The 22,392-nt window shown below is 45.9% G+C and overlaps 1 protein-coding gene across 3 annotated transcripts in view; it reads left to right on the top strand.

Moving 5' to 3' along the window:
- Positions 1-22,392, top strand: part of KIFAP3 (kinesin associated protein 3) — a 631,738-nt gene that overhangs the window by 189,867 nt on the left and 419,479 nt on the right. For all 3 annotated transcript variants that reach the window (XM_063940294.1, XM_063940293.1, XM_063940295.1), the window contains exon 6: positions 20,010-20,109. In XM_063940294.1, the coding sequence (XP_063796364.1) occupies positions 20,010-20,109 (100 nt within the window). The remainder of the gene's footprint in view (positions 1-20,009; positions 20,110-22,392) is intronic.

Here is a 22,392-nt window from a genome sequence, read left to right as displayed (position 1 = left end):
GGACCTGGTTGCCACAGCTACCGCAGTTAAATCTACCTTTTTGCCTTTTGTTCCCCCCACAGCAAAAGAAAACTCCACAATATCAGATGCAGTCCTTTCGGTCGCATAAGTCCAGAAGAGGTCGGGGCTCATCTTTCCTCACCAGAGTTAAGGGTAGGGGGAAGAGAGCACCTGCTCCGGCTAGTCCCAGGGGGTCTGGGACTCCAGGTCGACAACAAAAAGGTTGACACACCTTAGGTCTACGCCAATTGGTCGACACACCTTAGGTCGACATGGACAAAATGTCGACATGGACAAAAGTTCGACAGGAACAAGGTCGACATGGAAAAAGTTCGACATGAGTTTTTTATGTTTCTCTGACGTCCTAAGTGGATGCTGGGGACTCCGTCAGGACCATGGGGAATAGCGGCTCCGCAGGAGACAGGGCACAAAAGTAAAAGCTTTAGGATCAGGTGGTGTGCACTGGCTCCTCCCCCTATGACCCTCCTCCAAGCCTCAGTTAGTTAGATTTTTGTGCCCGGCCGAGAAGGGTGCAATCTAGGTGGCTCTCCTAAAGAGCTGCTTAGAGTAAAAGTTTTGTTAGGTTTTTTTATTTTCAGTGAGTCCTGCTGGCAACAGGCTCACTGCATCGAGGGACTTAGGGGAGAGAAGTGAACTCACCTGCGTGCAGGATGGATTGGCTTCTTAGGCTACTGGACACCATTAGCTCCAGAGGGAGTCGGAACACAGGTCTCACCCTGGGGTTCGTCCCGGAGCCGCGCCGCCGACCCCCTTGCAGATGCCGAAAAGTGAAGAGGTCCAGAAACCGGCGGCAGAAGACTTTTCAGTCTTCATAAGGTAGCGCACAGCACTGCAGCTGTGCGCCATTGTTGTCAGCACACTTCATAGCAGCGGTCACTGAGGGTGCAGGGCGCTGGGGGGGGCGCCCTGGGCAGCAATGATAGTACCTTATTCTGGCTAAAAATACATCACATATAGCCCCTGGGGGCTATATGGATGTATTTAACCCCTGCCAGGTCTCAGAAAAACGGGAGAAGAAGCCCGCCGAAAAGGGGGCGGGGCCTATTCTCCTCAGCACACAGCGCCATTTTCCCTCACAGAAATGCTGGTGGGAAGGCTCCCAGGCTCTCCCCTGCACTGCACTACAGAAACAGGGTTAAAACAGAGAGGGGGGGCACTTATTTGGCGATATTTATATATATAATAAAATGCTATAAGGGAAAAACACTTATATAAAGGTTGTCCCTGTATAATTATAGCGTTTTTGGTGTGTGCTGGCAAACTCTCCCTCTGTCTCCCCAAAGGGCTAGTGGGGTCCTGTCCTCTATCAGAGCATTCCCTGTGTGTGTGCTGTGTGTCGGTACGTGTGTGTCGACATGTATGAGGACGATGTTGGTGAGGAGGCGGAGCAATTGCCTGTAATGGTGATGTCACTCTCTAGGGAGTCGACACCGGAATGGATGGCTTATTTAAGGAATTACGTGATAATGTCAACACGCTGCAAGGTCGGTTGACGACATGAGACGGCCGGCAAACCAATTAGTACCTGTCCAGGCGTCTCAAACACCGTCAGGGGCGTTAAAACGTCCTTTTACCTCAGTCGGTCGACACAGACACAGACACGGACACTGACTCCAGTGTCGACGGTGAAGAAACAAACGTATTTTCCTTTAGGGCCACACGTTACTTGTTAAGGGCAATGAAGGAGATGTTACATATTTCTGATACTACAATTACCACAAAAAAGGGTATTATGTGGAGTGTGAAAAAACTACATGTGGTTTTTCCTGAATCAGATAAATTAAATGAAGTGTGTGATGATGCGTGGGTTTCCCCCGATAGAAAATTATTGGCGGTATACCCTTTCCCGCCAGAAGTTATGGCGCGTTGGGAAACACCCCTTAGGGTGGATAAGGCGCTCACACGCTTATCAAAACAAGTGGCGTTACCGTCTCCAGATACGGCCGCCCTCAAGGAGCCAACTGATAGGAGGCTGGAAAATATCCTAAAAAGTATATACACACATAACTAGTGTTATACTGCGACCAGCGATCGCCTCAGCCTGGATGGGCAGCGCTGGGGTGGCTTGGTCGGATTCCCTGACTGGAAATATTGATACCCTTGACAGGGACAGTATTTTATTGACTATAGAGCATTTAAAGGATGCATTTCTATATATGCGAGATGCACAGAGGGATATTTGCACTCTGGCATCAAGAGTAAGTGCGATGTCCATATCTGCCAGAAGATGTTTATGGACACGACAGTGGTCAGGTGATGCAGATTCCAAACGGCACATGGAAGTATTGCCATATAAAGGGGAGGAGTTATTTGGGGTCGGTCCATCGGATCTGGTGGCCACGGCAACAGCTGGAAAATCCACCTTTTTACCCCAAGTCACATCTCAGCAGAAAAAGACATCGTCTTTTCAGCCTCAGTCCTTTCGTCCCCATAAGGGAAGAAGACTGCAGCAGGCAGCCCATTCCCAGGAACAGAAGCCTTCCACCGCTTCTGCCAAGTCCTCAGCATGACGCTGGGGCCGTACAAACAGGTGCGGTGGGGGGTCGTCTCAAGAGTTTCAGCACGCAGTGGGCTTACTCGCAAGTGGACCCCTGGATCCTACAAGTAGTATCCCAGGGGTACAGATTGGAAATTCGAGACGTCTCCCCCTCGCAGGTTCCTGAAGTTTGCTTTACCAACGTCTCCCTCCGACAGGGAGGCAGTATTGGAAACAATTCACAAGCTGTATTCCCAGCAGGTGATAATCAAAGTACCCCTCCTACAACAAGGAAAGGGGTATTATTCCACACTATATTGTGGTACTGAAGCCAGATGGCTCGGTGAGACCTATTCTAAATCTGAAATATTTGAACACTTACATACAAAGGTTCAAATCAAGATGGAGTCACTCAGAGCAGTGATAGCGAACCAGAAAGAAGGGGACTATATGTGTCCCTGGACATCAAGGATGCTTACCTCCATGTCCCAATTTGCCCTTCTCACCAAGGGTACCTCAGGTTCGTGGTACAAAACTGTCACTATCAGTTTCAGACGCTGCCGTTTGGATTGTCCACGGCACCCCGGGTCTTTACCAAGGTAATGGCCGAAATGATGATTCTTCTTCAAAGAAAAGGCGTCTTAATTATCCCTTACTTGGACGATCTCCTGATAAGGGCAAGGTCCAGAGAACAGTTGGAGGTCGGAGTAGCACTATCTCAAGTAGTTCTACGACAGCACGGGTGGATTCTAAATATTCCAAAATCGCAGCTGTCTCCGACGACACGTCTGCTGTTCCTAGGGATGATTCTGGACACAGTCCAGAAAAAGGTGTTTCTCCCGGAGGAGAAAGCCAGGGAGTTATCCGAGCTAGTCAGGAACCTCCTAAAACCAGGCCAAGTGTCAGTGCATCAATGCACAAGGGTCCTGGGAAAAATGGTGGCTTCTTACGAAGCGATTCCATTCGGCAGATTCCACGCAAGAACTTTTCAGTGGGATCTGCTGGGAAAATGGTCCGGATCGCATCTTCAGATGCATCAGCGGATAACCCTGTCTCCAAGGACAAGGGTGTCTCTTCTGTGGTGGCTGCAGAGTGCTCATCTACTAAAGGGCCACAGATTCGGCATTCAGGACTGGGTCCTGGTGACCACGGATGCCAGCCTGAAAGGCTGGGGAGCAGTCACACAAGGAAAAAATTTCCAGGGAGTGTGATCAAGTCTGGAGACTTCTCTCCACATAAATATACTGGAGCTAAGAACAATTTACAATGCTCTAAGCTTAGCAAGACCTCTGCTTCAAGGTCAGCCGGTATTGATCCAGTGGGACAACATCACGGCAGTCGCCCACGTAAACAGACAGGGCGGCACAAGAAGCAGGAGGGCAATGGCAGAAACTGCAAGGATTCTTCGCTGGGCGGAAAATCATGTGATAGCACTGTCAGCAGTGTTCATTCCGGGAGTGGACAACTGGGAAGCAGACTTCCTCAGCATGACCTCCACCCGGGAGAGTGGGGACTTCATCGGGAAGTCTTCCACATGATTGTGAACCGTTGGGAAAGACCAAAGGTGGACATGATGGCGTCCCGCCTGAACAAAAAACTGGACAGGTATTGCGCCAGGTCAAGAGACCCTCAGGCAATAGCTGTGGACGTTCTGGTAACACCGTGGGTGTACCAGTCGGTGTATGTGTTCCCTCCTCTGCTTCTCATACCTAAGGTACTGAGAATTATAAGACGTAGAGGAGTAAGAACTATACTCGTGGCTCCGGATTGGCCAAGAAGGACTTGGTACCCGAAACTTCAAGAGATGCTCACAGAGGACTCATGGCCTCTGCCGCTAAGAAGGGACTTGCTTCAGCAAGTACCATGTCTGTTCCAAGACTTACCGCGGCTGCGTTTGACGGCATGGCGGTTGAACGCCGGATCCTAAGGGAAAAAGGCATTCCGGAAGAGGTCATTCCTACCCTGGTCAAAGCCAGGAAGGAGGTGACCGCACAACATTATCACCACATGTGGCGAAAATATGTTGCGTGGTGTGAGGCCAGGAAGGCCCCACGAAGAAATTTCAACTCGGACGATTCCTGCATTTCCTGCAAACAGGAGTGTCTATGGGCCTCAAATTGGGGTCCATTAAGGTTCAAATTTCGGCCCTGTCGATTTTCTTCCAGAAAGAATTGGCTTCAGTTCCTGAAGTCCAGAAGTTTGTCAAGGGAGTACTGCATATACAACCCCCTTTTGTGCCTCCAGTGGCACTGTGGGATCTCAACGTAGTTCTGGGATTCCTCAAATCACATTGGTTTAAACCGCTCAAATCTGTGGATTTGAAATATCTCACATGGAAAGTGACCATGATGTTGGCCTTGGCCTCGGCCAGGCGAGTGTCAGAATTGGCGGCTTTGTCTCACAAAAGCCCATATCTGATTGTCCATTCGGACAGTGCAGAGCTGCGGACTCGTCCCCAGTTTCTCCCTAAGGTGGTGTCAGCGTTTCACCTGAACCAGCTTATTGGGGTACCTGCGGCTACTAGGGACTTGGAGGACTCCAAGTTGCTAGATGTTGTCAGGGCCCTGAAAATATAGGTTTCCAGGACGGCTGGAGTCAGGAAAACTGACTTGCTGTTATCCTGTATGCACCCAACAAACTGGGTGCTCTTGCTTCTAAGCAGACGATTGCTAGTTGGATGTGTAGTACAATTCAGCTTGCACATTCTGTGGCAGGTCTGCCACAGCCAAATTATGTAAATGCCCATTCCACAAGGAAGGTGGGCTCATCTTGGGCGGCTGCCCGAGGGGTCTCGGCTTTACAACTTTGCCGAGCTGCTACTTGGTCAGGGACACACCCTGGCTGAGGAGGACCTGGAGTTCTCTCACTCGGTGCTGCAGAGTCATCCGCACTCTCCCGCCCGTTTGGGAGCTTTGGTATAATCCCCATGGTCCTGACGGAGTCCCCAGCATCCACTTAGGACGTCAGAGAAAATAAGAATTTACTTACCGATAATTCTATTTCTCGTAGTCCGTAGTGGATGCTGGGCGCCCATCCCAAGTGCGGATTGTCTGCAATACTTGTACATAGTTATTGTTACAAAAATCGGGTTATTATTGTTGTGAGCCATCTTTTCAGAGGCTCCGCTGTTATCATGCTGTTACCTGGGTTCAGATCACAGGTTGTACAGTGTGATTGGTGTGGCTGGTATGAGTCTTACCCGGGATTCAAAATCCTTCCTTATTGTGTACGCTCGTCCGGGCACAGTATCCTAACTGAGGCTTGGAGGAGGGTCATAGGGGGAGGAGCCAGTGCACACCACCTGATCCTAAAGCTTTTACTTTTGTGCCCTGTCTCCTGCGGAGCCGCTATTCCCCATGGTCCTGACGGAGTCCCCAGCATCCACTACGGACTACGAGAAATAGAATTATCGGTAAGTAAATTCTTATTTTTTTTGGTGTAGTTCTCTTCGTAGAGTGACCGGGAACCCCAATTAATGCACAGCGTCTCCTCGCATGGCTCGTCGTGCATGGTGCCTTCGCTCCGCTCCGCTCGGCACAGATTACCGTTCCAATCGTAGTCCACGTGGATCGTTAAGTATGAAAAGGTTCCAAAAAAGAAAAAAATTGTGAAAAACTCATGTCGACCTTTTTCCATGTCGACCTTGTTCCTGTCGACCTTTTGTCCATTTCGACCTAAGGTGTGTCGACCAATTGGCGTCGACCTAAGGCGCGTCGACCTTTTTGTTGTCGACCTGGAGTACGGATACCGTTCCCAGGAGCATAAGTCCTCCTCAGCTTCTACTAAATCTACCGCATGTCGCTGGGGCTCCACTGAGGGAGTCCGCACCGGTGGGGGCACGTCTTCGAGTTTTCAGCCAGGTCTGGGTTCTGTCAGACGTGGATCCTTGGGCGATGGATATTGTATCCGAAGGCTACAAACTGGTATTCGAAGAGGTGCCCCCTCGCCGATTTTTCAAGTCGGCCTTGCCAGCTTTTCCCCCAGAGAGGGAAGTAGTGTTAGCTGCATTTCAAAAGCTGTGTCAACAGCAAGTGGTTGTTAGGGTTCCCCTAGTCCAACAGGGGAAAGGGTACTATTCAACCCTGTTCGTGGTCCCGAAGCCGGATGGTTCGGTCAGGCCCATTTTAAATCTAAAATCCCTAAACCTGTACTTGAAAAAGTTCAAATTCAAGATGGAATCGCTGCGGGCGGTGATCTCCAGTCTGAAAGGGCATACCTTCATGTCCCCATATATCCTTCTCATCAGGCGTACATGAGATTCGCTGTACAGGACTGTCATTACCAGTTTCAAACGTTGCCGTTTGGGCTTTCAACGGCCCTGAGGATTTTCACCAAGGCGGAGATGATAGTGCTCCTGCGCAGGCAGGGAGTCACAATTATCCCATACTAGGACGATCTCCTAATAAAAGCGATATCAAGAGATCAATTGCAGAGGAGCGTGTCGCTCTCCCTGAGAGTGCTACAACACCACGGTTGGACTCTCAATCTGCCAAAATCAAATTGATTCCAACGACTCGACTATCATTCCTAGGCATGATTCTGGACACGGATCAGAAGAGGGTTTTTCTCCCAATGGAAAAAGCCCGGGACCTCCAGAACATGGTCAGAGACCTGCTAAAACCAAAAAGAGTGTCTGTTCATCAATGCACTCGTGTTCTGGGGAAAATGGTGGCAGCCTACGAGGCCATCCCCTTCGGCATGTTTCATGCAAGAACGTTTCAGTGGGACCTCCTGGACAAGTGGTCCGGGTCCCATCTAGAAATACATCAGAAGATAAGCCTGACCCCAGGGCCAGGGTGTCTCTCCTGTGGTGGCTGCAAAGTGCTCACCTTCTAGAGGGTCGCAGGTTCGGCATTCAAGACTGGGTTCTGGTGACCACGGACGCGAGCCTCCGAGGATGGGGAGCAGTCACACAAGGAAGACATTTTCAGGGGCTGTGGTCAAGCCAGGAGGCTTGTCTACACATCAACGTCCTGGAGTTGAGGGCCATATACAACGGCCTACGACAAGCGGAGAATCTTCTTCGCGACCTACCGGTTCTGATTCAGTTGGACAACGTCACAGCCATGGCTCATGTATACCGCCAAGGCGGGACAAGGAGCAGAGTGGCAATGGCGGAAGCCACCAGGATTCTTCGCTGGGCGGAAAATCACGTAAGCGCTCTGTGAGCAGTCTTCATTCCGGGTGTGGACAACTGGGAAGCAGACTTCCTCAGCAGACACGATCTCCATCCAGGAGAGTGGGGACTTCATCAAGAAGTCTTTGCAGAGATAACAAGTCATTGGGGACTTCCTCAAATAGACATGATGGCGTCACGCCTCAACAAGAAGCTTCGGAGGTATTGTGCCAGGTCAAGGGACCCTCAGGCAGTAGCGGTGGATGCCCTGGTGACACCATGGGTGTTTCAGTCGGTCTATGTATTCCCCCCTCTTTCTCTCATCTCAAAAATATTGCGAATCATAAGACAAAAAAGAGTGAAAACAATACTCATTGTTCCAGATTGGCCTCGAAGGGCCTCGTATTCAGATCTTCAGGATATGCTCACAGAAGATCTGTGGCCTCTTTCTCTCAGGGAGGACCTGTTGCAACAGGGGCCCTGCGTATTCCAAGACTTACCGCGGTTACGTTTGACGGCATGGCGGTTGAACGCCGAATCCTAGCTGGGAAAGGTATTCTGGGGGAAGTCATCTCTACTCTGATAAAGGCTAGGAAGGAGGTGACGGCGAAACATTATCACCGTATCTGGAGGAAGTATGTATCTTGGTGTGAAGCCATGAATGCTCCTACGGAAGATTTCCATCTGGGCCGTTTTCTCCACTTTCTACAGACAGGAGTGGATATGGGCCTAAAATTAGGCTCCATTAAGGTACAGATTTCGGCCCTGTCTATTTTCTTTCAGAAGGAATTGGCTTCTCTCCCAGAGGTCCAGACTTTTGTAAAGGGAGTGCTGCACATCCAGCCTCCTTTTGTGCCCCCCAGTGGCACCATGGGACCTTAACGTGGTGTTACGGTTCCTGAAGTCTCACTGGTTTGAATCTCTTCAAACGGTTGAATTAAAATTTCTCACTTGGAAGGTGGTCATGTTGTTGGCCTTGGCATCTGCAAGGCGGGTGTCCAAATTGGCGTCCTTGTCTCACAAGAGCCCCTATTTGATTTTCCATGTGGATAGAGCAGAGTTGAGGACTCGTCCTCAATTTTGCCTAAGGTGGTTTCTTCATTTCATATGAACCAACCTATTGTGGTGCCTGTGGCTACGGGTGACTTGGAGGATTCCAAGTCCCTGGATGTGGTCAGGGCCTTAAAAATTTATGTAGCCAGGACGGCTCGGGTTAGGAAAACAGAAACACTGTTTGTCCTATATGCAGTCAACAAAGTTGGCGCTCCTGCTTCAAAGCAGACTATTGCTCGCTGGATCTGTAACACGATTCAGCAGGCTCATTCTACTGCAGGATTGCCGTTACTAAATTCGGTAAAGGCCCATTCCACTAGGAAGGTGGGCTTTTCTTGGGCGGCTGCTCGAGGCGTCTCGGCTTTACAAGTTTGCCGAGCAGCTACCTATTCGTGGTCGCCAATATTGATTTATGGAATCATATTTATGAATATTAATATTTAATATATCATATATGGTATTTAATATATGGATATATTTTAATTAATATGCGTTTATCATATATATCTGCAAATATATTATGTCAGGCTTTTTGCTTTTGCCCCACACTTTTTCTGTTTATTTTCCTTTTTAAGGGACTTAAATAATGAATGCATTTGTGCATTAATGGTCACGCACGCCTTACGAAGACGTGAACCTGATTCTTCTTTACATTTCTGTTTGGCTTCTAAAGCTGCAGTTCTGCGCATTTTTCTTAATGCTACAGAAAACTTTTGCATTTTTAACATTGCAATCATTTACAATGCTAAATTTTTATATTCTTTGTTTTTGTACCGACGGTATCCTCTCCTTAAGGTTGACTGGTGTCTTAAGGTTAAACTCTAATACCTGGTACATATATTCATTTACTTGGAAATACTCATTTCCACTGTCCACATTTTCTATTCTAGGCCTTTAAATTCTAAAGTTCTCATTTGTAACCTATTCCACTGTGATCCTGTAAACTGCCAGCAGGCTTACAGCCCTTGGTGCTGCTTCCTAATAATTATTATGTTCGTTAAAATAACGTATATTGCACTAACACATTTATCCTAGGTTATATAGAATACAAGATAATATTACACAATGGTAATAAATTTTCATAGATACATCCCCACCGTGATTCTGCAGATTTGGTAGCCAGCTTATAGCATCTGCTACTCCTTATTAATATTATAATCAGATTCAGTAATAACAAGTACCTTCCGTGGTCGCCAATATTGATTTATGGAATCATATTTATGAATATTAATATTTAATATATCATATATGGTATTTAATATATGGATATATTTTAATTAATATGCGTTTATCATATATATCTGCAAATATATTATGTCAGGCTTACTAAGTGGCTGATAAATATATGCAGTCCTTATATATATGACTTATGAAATTATGAAGTTAAGATTCCTTAAAGAGAGTTCAAGCTTGAATATTACCGCTCTTTTTATATGATTATTTATTTACAGGCAGATCAAATCGTACAGAATAAGATATACACAGTAGTGATATATATACTTATTATTTATCTAATGCTCCCTTAGTTATATAACATACAACATGACATAAGTTTCACAAACAGTTTCAATTACTATCATAGTTTATACTTGCAAGTTACATGGTTGCCATCCCAAGGATCATGTCTCCTTCTCCTCTTGCTCCTTCTCTCCTTCTGACTAACTTCCTTCTCCTCCTTCTCCTTCCTTCTAAAAAGTCTGCTCCTTTTATCCTATATTTTACCAATTCAAACTATCATATTCTCATAGTTTCCAATGGAATAGATAATTATATGTTTGTCAGATTCCAAGGTGTAATAAAACGTTCTCTGCTCCAAGTTGGATATTCTGCTCAAGCAGGTATGGTGCCATAAAACGTGTCCTTTCCTTATACTGTACATCAAAGACCTTCCTTTGGTTATTTGAAGTGTAACAATATTTGTTTGCCTGAAGCATGTTTTATCAATGGATGTGATCTCTTTTCGTAGTAGTTAATTTATGGTCCCTAGCTTTAACCTCTTCTGGACAATTGACCAGCTAGTTTTATAATTGCCAGTGGTATTGCAAATCTTGATTCTGATCTAAATGTACACCTGTGGATTCCATTGTCCATTTGATTGTAAATGCATTCTTTGTTATACTGTACTGTGACCTCTCTAGCCTTATTTATGGCTAGAGCAGAATAAACCTGTTCCCCACACTATGTTTTACCATCTTGCAGTAAAACACAAATATACAGTTAAATATATAAACACATATACAAACCTAATTTCTTAAATCAGCTACACATTACCTCATACATTCAAACTTATTTCATATCTATTCCTTACTATATATATTAAGTATACTGTTCACTATGGTTACATCGCCTATTTATAATGAATTCTATTTTGATTCAGACAACATCCATTGCCCTAATATTATATTGAGTGCGGACAATTACCTATATGGCAACACTAGTCGGGTTCAAACACTTTTGCAAAGTTCTATAAGTTTGATACCCTGGCTGATGAGGACCTTGCGTTTGCGCAGTCGGTGCTGCAGAGTCGTCCGCACTCTCCCGCCCGGTCTGGAGCTTTGGTATAAACCCCATGGTCCTTACGGAGTTCCCAGCATCCTCTAGGACGTAAGAGAAAATAAGATTTTAAACCTACCGGTAAATCTTTTTCTCCTAGTCCGTAGAGGATGCTGGGCGCCCATCCCAGTGCGGACAAATGCTGCAAGGCTTGTATATAATTGTTGCTTACATAAGGGTTATGTTACAGTTGAGATCAGTCTTTAGCTGATACTGTTTTGTTCATACTGTTAACTGGTTGCGTATATTCCAGGTTATACGGTGTGGATGATATGAATCTTGCCCTTAGATTAACAAAATCCTTTCCTCATTTTGTCCATCTCCTCTGGGCACAGTTTCTCTAACTGAGGTCTGGAGGAGGGGCATAGAGGGAGGAGCCAGTGCACACCCATTCTAAAGTTCTTTATAGTGCCCATGTCTCCTGCGGAGCCCGTCTATACCTCATGGTCCTTACGGAGTCCGACTAGGAGAAAAAGATTTACCGGTAGGTTTAAAATCTTATTATTACCTATTACTACTTGTAGTACACCTGGCTTTTTTGAATATACTACCTTGCTTTAAAATTAATTTTCTCTTACGTCCTAGAGGATGCTGGGGTCCATTTTTGGTACCATGGGGTATAGACTGTTCTGCAGGAGCCTTCGGCACTTTAAGACTTTTTAACAGTGTGAACTGGCTCCTCTGTCTATGCCCCTCCTCCAGACCTCAGTTTAGAGAATGTGCCCGGGAGACTGGATGCACACCAGTGGAGCTCTACAGAGTTCTGCTGGAAAATACTATGTTAGATTTTTTATTTTACAGGGAAGCTGCTGGCAACAGCTTCCCTGCTTTGTGGGACTTGGGGGGGGGGGGGGGGGGGGAGTAGGAACCAACTTCTCAGTTAGTTTAATGGCTCTGCTTCCGCTGACAGGACACCATTAGCTCCTGAAGGGTACTGAACACAGCCCTTGCCTGGTTGCTGCTCACTCCCACAGCACTGCCGCCAACCCGTAACAGAGCCAGAAGTCAGAAGGCTGGTGAGTATTAACCGGAGACCTGCAGAGAGGGGCCCTCCGGTCATCATGGCGCCATAAAGGTACCAGCGCAACCCGGGATGCTGCGCAGCAACATGTCTCTCACACAGGGTGCAGGGGGGGGGGGGGGGGGGCGCTCTGAGGGGCATGATAAATCCTTACTCTCACTTGCAATATGTACATACATGTGAGCCGCTGATGTGCACTACCCCCGCCAGTATAAATATTACTGTGGCTGAACCGTGCCATTTCAGGGGACGGGGCTTCACCTCAGAATTGCTTGTAACACTCATTTGGCGCCATTTTCTCCTCACAGAGATGCCGGAGCGCTGATCCTGCAAGCTGCTAATCCTTATACATCACTGATACAAGTGCCAGGGTGTTATAGAAGGGAGGTGAGCACATAATTTATTGTAGTCTGCGGGCTTCATATTGGATATAAAGCACTGTTTTGGTATATATGTATATTCATTGTATATAATACATATAGGGCGCGTGGTGTGGACTGGCAATTCCTTCTGGGTCCCTCTGACAGACATTAGTATAGGTCTGTCCCCATTAGCTCCCCTGTGTGGGAGTGGTGCGACTGTACACGTGTGTACCATGTCTAGAGAAAGTAGTTCCCCAGAGGAACCCATTTTGGAGGCACAAGAGTGTTCTGAGCCTGTATGGGTGAGAAAGCTGCAGAGTAATATGTCTAAGCTAGCAAAGAAGTTCTCTGAGTCTGAAGAACAGACAAAGCAATGGAGACAGTCTGTGGAGGATGCCCTGTTTGCTGATTCCTCCACGTCACCTACTAGGGACCCCTCCTGTTCCCAGAAAAGGTCTCTAGCCCAAATTATGCAAAGGGACACTGACACAGATTCCGACACTGATGTTGACACTGGGGATTTGAGGGGATAGATCCCAAACTGGCTAAGAGCATTCAATGTATGATAGTTGCTATAAAAGAGGTGTTGGAATTTCCTGATACAACACCTCCACCTGAGGAAAAAGATTATTTTAAATTAAATAAAAAACAGCTGGTGACTTTTCCTCCATCTAAGGACTTAAATAATTTTTTTGTGGACTCCTGGGCTAACCCGGAAAATAAATTTGCTATTCCTAAAAGGTTGCGGGTAGCGTACCCTTTCCCTGAGGAGGATAGGCGTAAGTGGGATTCACCCCCAATGATAGACACCTCAGTGTCTAAGTGTCACAACTGAGGGCTGGTGACGGTAGCTGGAAGCCAAAGTTGTAGGGGCTGACGGGTACCGGAATTTAGGAGGTGAGAGGAGACTCCTAGACATGCACTTAAGCAGTAGCACCCAGATGCCCGAAGGCGTGACCACGACAACAGATGATGCCTTTGAGGGTTTTTATTTAAAACATAAAAGTCATGAATAAGCAACCAAACAATAAGTGAAAGCGTGAATCTATAACTCGGAGTTGGTAGTGAAAGTTCTGTATAATACTTGGGAGCCCAGGTGAGGTTAAAGGTGATGCTGGGAATCACGTGTGCAACTTAGAACGAAGCTGGGGTCCGCAGGGAACTGTGAACGAAGCTGGGGTTCGCAGGTAACTGTGAGTGAAGCTGGGGTTCGCAGGTAACTGAGTGAAGCTGGGGTTCACAGGATTTGTATTCCACAGAAAAGGTTTAATACTGGTTGAGAGATAAACAGCGAACTGTTGGAGAGTGGCTGCTGGGAAGCCGGAGAGATACACTCTGCTAGCACTGGGTGCGAGAACAAGGATGACAGGTAGCACACAGAGCTCTAGCACAGGAAAGCTGGAACTGCACAGCTGAAGGAAAACACCATGGAGTCAGGCTATACCGCAGGAAAGGTCCACAGGAGAGTCCACAGTGAACTGCACACTGGTATCGCAGGAGAGACAAATGAAGCACTGACAATCTTCTGGGTGCTGGGACAGGATACTTATATCTGCCGAATAGCAGGGATTGGCTGACAATTATGACCCGGCTCCAGCAGCACTGAGGATAGGTGAACCAGAGACATGTGATCCAAGACCAAGATGGCTGCGCCCATTGACGGAGATTGAAGGGGAAGAAGCATTCTGAAACCATGTGTAAAACAACAATGGCAGCGGGGGCCGCAGCAGCAAAACTCCACACGCCCAGATGCGCGCAGCGGCCACATCGATGGAAGCGGCGGCCGGGGCACACAGAGGACGCACATCCAGCAGAAGACCACAGGCGCGGCAGTGACGGCTGCGATGGGACTGAGAACGCCGCACCGCTGCAAGTGCAAACACTGAGAAGGCCGCTGAAACCATCGCTGCAGGCAGTGACCAAAAACATAGCTATGGCCCGGCTCTGGCTCGCTGCGCCAATCTCAGGAAGCACCTAACAGGTAGGAAACGTCGTCTAGTTACCTGGATCGTGACACTAGGTTGTCAAAGAAAATCATTTTACCTGCCCCAGGGTCAGCTTCATTAAAAGAACCTGCTGACCGCAAATTAAAGACGACTTTAAAGTCCATCTATGTTGCTACGGGTACATTGCTCAGGCCCACATTTGCTTCTGCGTGGGTAGGTAACGCAGTCGAAAAGTGGGCAGATTACTTGATTGTTAATAATGACACGGTCGATAAAGATGACATGCTGAAAATTCTATGTCATATCAAAGACTCTGCAGGTTACTTGGTTTAGGCTATGAAGGCTTACTGGGCTCACGGGCCTCTGCTATGGCGATTTCAGCTCGCAGGGCGCTCTGGATCCATCAATGGAATGCTGACGCAGAATCCAAAAGAAATATTGAGGCGCTCCTTTACAATGGTGAGGCCCTCTTTGGAGAGAAACTAGATGCCATGATATCAACTACAACATCTGGCAAGTCAGCATTTCTGCCGTCGGCAGCTGCACCGGCTAAAAAAGTATATAATTCTTATACCATGCTGTCCTTTCGGCCAAACAAGTACAAAAAGGCTAAAACTACCCCTTTTTTCACAGGAAAAGGGAGAGGAAAAGGTAGAAAACCTACAACACCCTCAGGCTCCCAGGAGCAGAAGTCAGCAACTACTTCTGCAAAAGCCACAGCATGACGCTGGGGCTCCTCTGCGGGAGTGTGATCGGGTGGGGGCACGTCTACTATTTTTTCAGCCAGGTCTGGCTTCACTCAGAGCTGGATCCTTGGATATTACAGATAATATCCCACGGTTACAGGTTGGAATTTTAAGACCTTCCCCCATACCGATTTTTCAAATCAGCCTTGCCAGTTTCTGCTCAAGACAGCGCAAATGTCCTGAACGCAATACACAAGCTATGTCAAGACAAAGTAATTGCCTTGGTTCCTGCCGAACAAAGGAACCAAGGCTTTTATTCAAGCCTGTTTGTGGTACCGAAGCCAGATGGCTTGGTCAGACCGATTTTAAACCTAAAATCTCTGAATCTTTATTTGAAAAGATTCAAATTTAAGGTGGAATCCTTGAGAGTGGTGATTTCCAACTTGGAAGAAAAAGAATTTCTGGTGTCAGTGGACATCAAGGATGCTTATTTGCATGTCCCCGTTTACCCGCCACATCAAGAATACCTGAGGTTTGCGGTTCAGGATTGCCACTACCAATTCCAGACATGGGTGGTCATTCCGAGTTGTTCGCTCGGTAATTTTCATTGCATCGCAGCGATTTTCCGCTAATTGCGCATGCGCAATGTTCGCACTGCGACTGCGCCAAGTAAATTTGCTATGCAGTTAGGTATTTTACTCACAGCATTACAAGGTTTTTTCTTCGTTCTGGTGTTCGTAATGTGATTGACAGGAAGTGGGTGTTTCTTGGCGGAAATAGGCCGTTTTATGGGAGTGTTTGAAAAAACGCTACCGTTTCTGGGAAAAACGCGGGAGTGGCTGGAGAAACGGAGGAGTGTCTGGGCGAACGCTGGGTGTGTTTGTGACGTCAAACCAGGAACGACAAGCACTGAACTGATCGCACTGGAAGAGTAAGTCTCGAGCTACTCAGAAACTACACAGAGAAGTCTTTTCGCAATATTGCGAATCTTTCGTTCGCAATTTTGATAAGCTAAGATTCACTCCCAGTAGGCGGCGGCTTAGCGTGTGCAATGCTGCTAGAAGCAGCTTGCGAGCGAACAACTCGGAATGAGGGCCCTTACCGTTCGGGCTCTCCACAGCTCTGATAATATTCACCAAGGTGATGGCGGAGATGATGGTTCTCCTTCGCAAACAAGGAGTCAACATAATTCCATACTTGGACGATCTTCTCATAAAAGCGAGATCCAGGGACAAGCTACTCCAGAACATAGCATTATCCCTGAAGGTGCTTAAACAGCACAGTTGGATCATCAACTTTCAAAAATCCCAGTTGGAACCGTCAATTATGTTATCAGTTTTGGGAATGATACTGGACACCGAGGTACAGAGAGTATTGCTACCCGTGGAAAAGGCTCAGGAGATTCAGAGCATGGTCAAACAACTTTTGAGACCAAGAACAGTATCAATTCATCAGTGCATTCGCCTGTTGGGGAAAATGGTAGCGGCTTACGAGGCGCTACAATATGGCCGATTCCATGCCAGGGTCTTCCAGTGGGACCTACTGGACAAGTGGTCAGGGTCGCATCTCCACATGCATCAAAGGATAATCTTGTCAGCGAAAGCCAGAGTTTAGCTCCTGTGGTGGCTACAAATTTTTCACCTCCTGGAGGGACGCAGGTTCGGGATTCAGGCCTGGATCCTGGTGACCACGGATGCAAGTCTCCGAGGATGGGAAGCAGTCATGCAAGGCGAAAGCTTCCAAGGAAGATGGTCAAGTCAAGAAACTCGCCTTCACATAAACATTTTGTAGTTGAGAGCTGTGTACAACAGTCTTCATCAAGCGGCACACCTTCTTCAAGGTCGTCCCATACAGATCCAGTCAGACAATGTAACGGCAGTAGCATACATAAACCGTCAAGGCAGAACAAAAACTAGAGCAGCAATGGCAGAGGTGACAAAGATACTCCTCTGGGCAGAAAGACATGCAAAAGCTCTGTCGGTAATTTTCATGCCGGGAGTGGACAACTGGGAAGCAGACTTCCTCAGCAGACACGATCTCCATCCAGGAGAATGGGGAATCCACCCAGAAGTCTTTGTGGTGGTGACAAGTTGTTGGGGCGTTCCTCAAGTGGATATGATGGCATCACGCCTCAACAAGAAGCTTCAGAAATATTGTTCCAGGTCAAGAGACCCACAAGCAATAGCAGTGGATGTACTGGTGACCCAGTGGGTGTTCCCTCCACTTCCACTTATTCCGAAGGTTCTCAAGATCATCAGAAGAACAAGAGTTCGAGCATTCTTCATTGCTCCAGACTGGCCGAGGAGGGCCTGGTATCCAGATCTTCAAGAGTTATTACTGGAAGATCCTCGGACTCTTCCTCTTCGCGAGGACCTGCTTCAGCAGAGGCTGTTAGTTTATCAGAACTTACCGCGGCTGCGTTTGACGGCATGGCTGTTGAGTGCCAGATCCTAGCCCGTAGGGGTATTCCCAATGAATTCATTCCCACACTTATTCTGGTCAGGAAAGGAGTAACTTCCAAACATTACCATCGTATTTGGAGAAAATATATATCTTCTTGTGAATCCAAGAAGTCTCCTGCGGTGGAGTTTTAATTAGGACGTCTTCTCCTATTTCTACAGGCGGTTGTGGATGCTGGATTGAGATTAGGATCTATCAAGGTTCAGATTTCGGCCTTGTCCGTTTTCTTTCAAAAACAATTGGCTTCTCTTCCTGAGGTCCAGACGTTCGTAAAGGGGGTTCTGCGCATTCAACCTCCTTTTGTGCCTCCTGCGGCGCCATGGGATCTTAATGTGGTGTTGCCTTTCCTTAAATCGGACTGGTTTGAGCCTCTACAAGACGTAGAGTTGAAGTTTCTCACTTGGAAAGTGGTCATGATATTGGCCTTGGCCTCAGGCAGACGAGTGTCTGAGTTAGGTGCTCTCACACAAGAGTCCTTACTTAATATTTTATGAAGATAGGGCTGAACTGAGAACACGTCAGCACTTTCTTCCGAAGGTTGTGTCTTATTTTCATATCAACCAACCTGTGGTGGTGCCAGTTGCTTCCGACACCTCAGCCGTCTCAAAATCCTTTGATATCATCAGAGCATTGAGGATTTATGTTGCAAGAACAGCTAGGATAAGGAAAACAGAATCTTTGTTTGTCCTCTATGACCCCAACAAGATTGGGGGTCCTGCTTCTAAGCAGACTACTGCGCGCTGGATCAGGGGTACCATTCAGCACGCTCAGTCAACGGCAGGATTGCCGTTACCGAATTCGGTAAAAGCCCACTCTACAAGGAAAGTGGTTTCGTCCTTGGCGGCTGCCCGGGGTGTCTCTGCTTTACAAATCTGTCGAGCTGCTACTTGGTCAGGTGCAAATACGTTTGCTAAGTTTTATAAGTTTGACACCTTGGCTGTTGACGACCTAAAATTTGGTCTGTCAGTTTTGCAGGAACATTAGCACTTTCCCGCCCATACTGGGAGCTTTGGTATATTCCCATGGTACTAAAATGGACCCCAGCATCCACTAGGACGTAAGAGAAAATAGGATTTTAATTACCTGCCGGTAAATCCTTTTCTCGTAGTCTGTAGAGGATGCTGGACGCCCGCCCGGTGCTCATTTTTCCTGCTGATTACATTTTTATTTTTGCACATTTTTCATGTGTTCAGATGTTGACAGCTGTTGCATTATGCATGCTAGTTGGTATGACTCATGTTAAAGGCCATGTTAGCCGACATGTTTGTTTATGTATGGTGTGAATCTCGCCACAAGTTTAATAGTAATTCCTCTCTCTCAAGCATGTCCATCTCCTCGGGCACAGTTCCTATACTGAGGTCTGGAGGAGGGGCATAGAGGGAGGAGCCAGTTCACACTGTTAAAAAGTCTTAAAGTGCCGAAGGCTCCTGCGGAACCGTCTATACCCCATGGTACTAAAATGGACCCCAGCATCCTTTACGGACTACGAGAAAAGAATTTACCGGCAGGTAATTAAAATCCTATTTTAAGTATGAACCCATTATCCTCCCAGTTTTAAATCTTGACAAACATAGTATAGACTATTACTTCCTGAAATTTTTAGAACTTTGTTTTGTGAATACACTTTTTGAGATAATCATAATTGATTTGAAAATATGCTGGTTGTGCATTTTTGACAGATTTTTGAAAACTTTACATAGCCATATTTTGGAAATGGCATGAGATGTTTAAATACAATTTTGTTTTTTTCTTAGACCACATATATACTCTCCATATACCGAATTTGAACAAGACCTGAGCTGGTGAGGTAAAATCAGTGTGTTGAATTGACACTGAATGACAAATATATATGTTTCCAAGCGTTAGTTCAGGGTCTATAAAAATGTATAAGCTTTTAAAAAAAAATGTTTTAATTTTGTACATTTTTTTAGGAATCATACTGTAGGTATATTACCATTTAGTAAGATCTAATGATGTGAAAATAATTAAATGCATGGCTGGTAGTAAAGACTGTTGGCAAAATGGGAAAAAAACACCTTTTATGCTGTTGTCTTTATTTGTTCAGTACACGGGCTCTGCCCACTTCTGTAACATCATGGATTTTGCATGTGTTTAAGTTGAAATAAATTGCATATCTACAACTGACAGCCAATTCACGCAAACTTGTTTTACTACTGGCATGTTACAGTAACATTTCTGATGTTGTTCTTTGACTGCAGTTTCAGTGCATTGTGACTCTGGCAGTAAATGCATTGTTTTCATATGTCTGACATATTGATGAGTATGATGAATGGTTTCTCTTTTTCTTATTTTAGAAACTGCCCTTGGAGCACTTGCTAGAGTATTAAGGGAAGACTGGAAACAAAGTGTAGAATTAGCTACTAATATAATTTATATCTTCTTCTGTTTCTCCAGGTAGGTGTTGGATGGAAAAATGTATTTTGCTCATTTACATATTTTTTAGCTGAAAATTCATGTTCTATGGTGATCAGAGAGATCCTTAATGCCAGGAGGGGGAAGGGGTGACCAGTGCTGCCATCCAAGGTGCAAGGCCGGTGGGTTGTCATCACTGCTGCACTGGTGGAACCCTTCACTGGATTTTGGGGTGCCTGTAACTGCAGCCTGGAGAGTTGCTTGGACTTGCATCCTTACAACCAGCGACCACATACTTGGCTGCTTCTGACCTGGTCTTTTCGTAATGTTAGCATGACACATAGCCAGTGTCGGACTGGGGCATGAAGGGCCCACCGGGGAATGCTATTATAAGGCCTAAGTTTAGGGGTGTGGCCAGTCTTCAGCTGCCACAAAGATTTAGCTAATCATTAGAAAGTAAATAGAATAGTAAAGTATATTAAATACTGCTAGTGCATGCATGACAATGTACCAGATTAATAATGGCAATGCACTGTAAAAAATACACTATAGTCTTGTGCAGTATAAGGTAACATATGTATATACTGTATAATACAAGTGCACAGTCTGGAACCTGATACCTAGAAGAGGAGGTGGGCCACCCAGGCAGTGGGGCCTACCGGGGGTTTCCCCTGTACCCCTGTGGGCCAGTCCAACCCTGCACATGGCATGGTACTACCCTGCTTCTACCCTTAGTAACGTGGACATATTACCAGGTCCATTGTTTGCCAAATAATGTATAGTGTGGCTCAAATAATAGAAAAAAATTGTGATTAAACAGAAGCGGTCCACGAATTAGCTTATATAAATAATAATTTGGTTATAGTTGAAGAAGTTAGTAATAAATATGCAGTTAAGTAATGAAATCATGATAACTCAGCTGGGAGAAACACAGCCAGTTTAACTTTTTTTTCATAGACATCTTGATTTATGTAATTGATTAATACGTTGCATATGAGTATAATTAATCGCTATCAAAGCCAATCATATATTGTATTAAGACAAACCTTGAACATTATGTTCAGAACATTTATTTCAGTTCTTAATGAATCATTAGCATATGGCTATCTAGTGATACTGTATATAATTTAAGACTGCATGATGTGCTGCTAATGTTACAGGGAAGGAAATAGTTACACATTACACTTTATAAAAGTGGTTTCCAAACTTTTTTGAATCACAGCTATCTGGAGTATGAGAATTGTTTTCATGTCACCCCTTGGCTAAAAGTTTCTTATTGAGAAATAAAAAAAAAAAAATTAGTAAGTACTGTAGATTTTGTTTATATGTCTTCATTCGGTTCAGTTATATGGTGAAGGTCAGGATTTGCTTCTATTTATCTAGTTTATGATTGACAGTCACCAGCACTGGTTTTGCCTACTACATTGATCATAAATAATTTGAAGTGGTCCTGGACCCAGAGCCGGCCCTAACCAGTATGATGCCCTAGGCAAGATTTTGGCTGGTGCCCCTAGCACCACCGCTAGTACTGCCTCTGTCCCTGCACCCTTTTCCCAGTACCATCACCCCGCACCCATAGCAGTCCTTATTTTGGTGTTCCCATACCCTATATTTTAAAAAGGAACGGTGCGCACATTCGGCGCACAGCCCAAAAAGGGACATGTTTTTGCTGGCATGCGGCAATGGCCACACAATAGTACCCCCAATTCAAATTATGCCACACAGTACTGCAACTTATTCACATGATATCATGCGATAGTGTCCCTTATTCACGTTACATCACACAGTAGTACCACTTATTCATATTACACCACACCATCTTGCTCTTTATTCACATTACACCACAAAATAGTGCCCATTCTATACGTAACACCACACAGTAGAGCACCTTATACTCATAATGCCACACATTAGTAATGCCTTTATACACATAATACCACACAGTAAAGCCCCTAACACATATGACACACATTATTAATGTCCTTATAAACATAATGCGCCTTACACATTATGCCAACCTTTATTAATGCCCTTATACACATAATGTCCCTTACACATATGCCAAACATTATTGCACAATCAACCCACCCACACACAACACTCACACAGCCGCTAACACTGTGACCGTTGCCTCTGCTTGGATACAGATGTGTCCTCATACATCTTGCCTCAATGCGCCATGCAGCAGGAGATGCCTGGCATGAGTCAGCTGGCAGCTCTGCTAATGTTGGGTGCCTTTTTTAGTGAAAATGCATCTTATTGGCATTGCTATGTGGCTAGGATGCACAAGCAGCTTCTGCTGATTAAAATGATATGCAGCATGCC

Source organism: Pseudophryne corroboree, chromosome 9, assembly GCF_028390025.1.
Source record: "Pseudophryne corroboree isolate aPseCor3 chromosome 9, aPseCor3.hap2, whole genome shotgun sequence".
Classification (NCBI taxonomy): Eukaryota; Metazoa; Chordata; class Amphibia; order Anura; family Myobatrachidae; genus Pseudophryne; species Pseudophryne corroboree.
Note: the sequence above shows the minus strand (reverse complement) of the source record. Positions and strands in the feature narration are given on the sequence as shown.